At 35.3% G+C, this 2,093-nt stretch overlaps 1 protein-coding gene across 1 annotated transcript in view; it reads left to right on the top strand.

The window, feature by feature from the left end:
* The window catches only part of med10 (mediator complex subunit 10), a gene marked incomplete at its 5' end in the record, with an annotated part of 5,519 nt that extends 3,794 nt beyond the window's left edge, over positions 1 to 1,725 (top strand). Inside the window, 1 exon segment of the mRNA XM_014028823.1 lies at positions 591 to 1,725. Within this exon segment, the coding sequence (XP_013884277.1) occupies positions 591 to 686 (96 nt within the window).
* Positions 1,726 to 2,093: the final 368 nt, after the last annotated feature.

A 2,093-nucleotide genomic window follows, 5' to 3' on the forward strand; every position in this document is an offset into this window, starting at 1 on the left:
CTTAGAAAGTCAACCAAAAGGTTGATTTCTTTGCAAAAAAAACGTTTTGATAGGTTTTTTTTTTTTTTTCGATTGAAATAGTTTTTTTTTGTTTGGTTGATAAAACATTTTGTTTGGTTGAAATTATTTTTTTATATTGAAACTGCTTTTTTAGTTTGGTTGAAATTATTTTTTTTGGTTGAAAATATTAATTTTGATTGAATTTACTTTTTGTTTGGTTGAAAAAAAATTTTTTGATTGAAATTATTTTTTTTGATTGAAGATGCTTTTTGTTTGATTGAATAATAAAAACACAAATTTACCTCCATACTGGATGGTTCGGTTCAATATTTGGCACTTCACATGTTTTTAATATGATCCCGCCCACATCGAGGAGGCGGCTCTGCTCAGTCCAAACACAACCCGGCCCGGTGTACAATAAGGCCGTGGTGGGCTTTATAATGCAAAAATGCCTTATAAGAAGGATTTTCTTTGGCCATGCATCATTCATGTCATGAAAACATTAGATGTTTTCATAAGAAAAAAAAAACTAAAAAGCTGTAAATTATGAATCACAGCAACTTTCACTGTTCTGTTTATTTTCTCTGCAGAAATTCAAGAGCCTTTTAATTTCCGAACTCAGTAAAGTTTTCCCAGAGGAAATGGCCAAGTACAGAGCCATACGTGGAGAAGATTCACCCTCCTAGAGACTGCAGCTCATCCCCAGGCAGAGCTCCACCCTGTGACCCACACCCCTCCCCGGAAGGAAAGCTTAAAAGAAGTTTAAACGAAGCAGGATGCTCTGTGGGCAACAACAGCATGACATTTATTATGTTCCCTAAACGGTTTCTGCTGCTGTTGCTGATCAGCATCTTGACTGAGAAGTTTCAGCTCTCAGCCTCAGTCAGCCTTTTTGTAAATTTCAACTCATTTTAACGCAGAAGTGAACCATCTGATTTTCTACACCAGGATGTTGCGTTGTGTGTTGTTTCAACTGTTGATGCAGAGACAGTAAATCAACAGTGTTTTTATTTAAAGCTTTAAGCTGTACAGTCAAAAAGCTGCAGGCCTGTCTGAGTCTGTAAAAAGGAACTGATTGCATCGAGTGCAGGTACTGAATATTTACTTTCATATTCACCTTTTTTCTAATGCTTTATTGTTGTGTACAGTTTCTAACATTTTGTGTCGAGCTCAGGTTTCTAAGGATAGAGTCTCACTGGGCTGCAACTGTTTGAAGACTAGTTGGTGACTGAATTGTTTTTGTTGCAGATTCACTAAATTCTTACTGTTTGCAACAAGGGAGCTGTTTGGCCATGTTTAGGAGGGTCAGATTTCCAGAAATCATTGTGTATGCTTATGGGCACAGCTTGCAAAACTGCATGCACATCATTTTGTTGCCAACAGTAGATATAAAAAGTCTAAAAATAAACTAAAATAAGGTTGTTCAAAAGTGTGCTAATATAAAATAATGCTTTGTTGATTATTTTTGGAGCATGTTTAGGCAACAGTGCTGCAAGTCTTTCTGACTGACACGAGGAAATTGACCATAAGACACTTCTGAGACTCCCTCGTTCAATAACAAGTCATCAACAGTTCAACCCAGTGAGGAACTAGCAAAACGATCGTGATGATAAAAATGCAAAAGTGTTATAATTTTGTGCCTCATCGTTTGACATGTTTAAAAAAAGTCCAGTCTTTGTACATTTGTACAGTAATGTTTGTGAATAAATGAAGCTTTTGGATTTATTCTGTTGAACCTTTTGTATTTTAAAAAGAACAGCGTTTTTTAAAATGTCAATAATGTCATAACTTTAGAAGAGATTGAAGTTTTTGTCGGTGACTATAGAATAAACTAGATCAAGAAATTAAGCTGCTTTTATATTAGTTCTTCAAACAGTTTAATTCTACTGCCTTAAAAATCACTGCAATTCCAACAAAGATTTGTGGGAAATCAATTAATCCTTGAGTATCTGGACAAATGTAACAGCAAACGTTCAAGCTTTTTTCTAAAAAAGGAAGGGAGGCTTAAAATCAAAAGAAGTTTAACTGCTCTAAAATGAGTCGTAAGTTGGAGAAGTCAGGACAGGTGTTAGGTGTGGATGAAGAGATTACAG

This window comes from Austrofundulus limnaeus, unplaced genomic scaffold (genome assembly GCF_001266775.1).
Source record: "Austrofundulus limnaeus strain Quisiro unplaced genomic scaffold, Austrofundulus_limnaeus-1.0 Scaffold814, whole genome shotgun sequence".
NCBI lineage: Eukaryota > Metazoa > Chordata > Actinopteri > Cyprinodontiformes > Rivulidae > Austrofundulus > Austrofundulus limnaeus.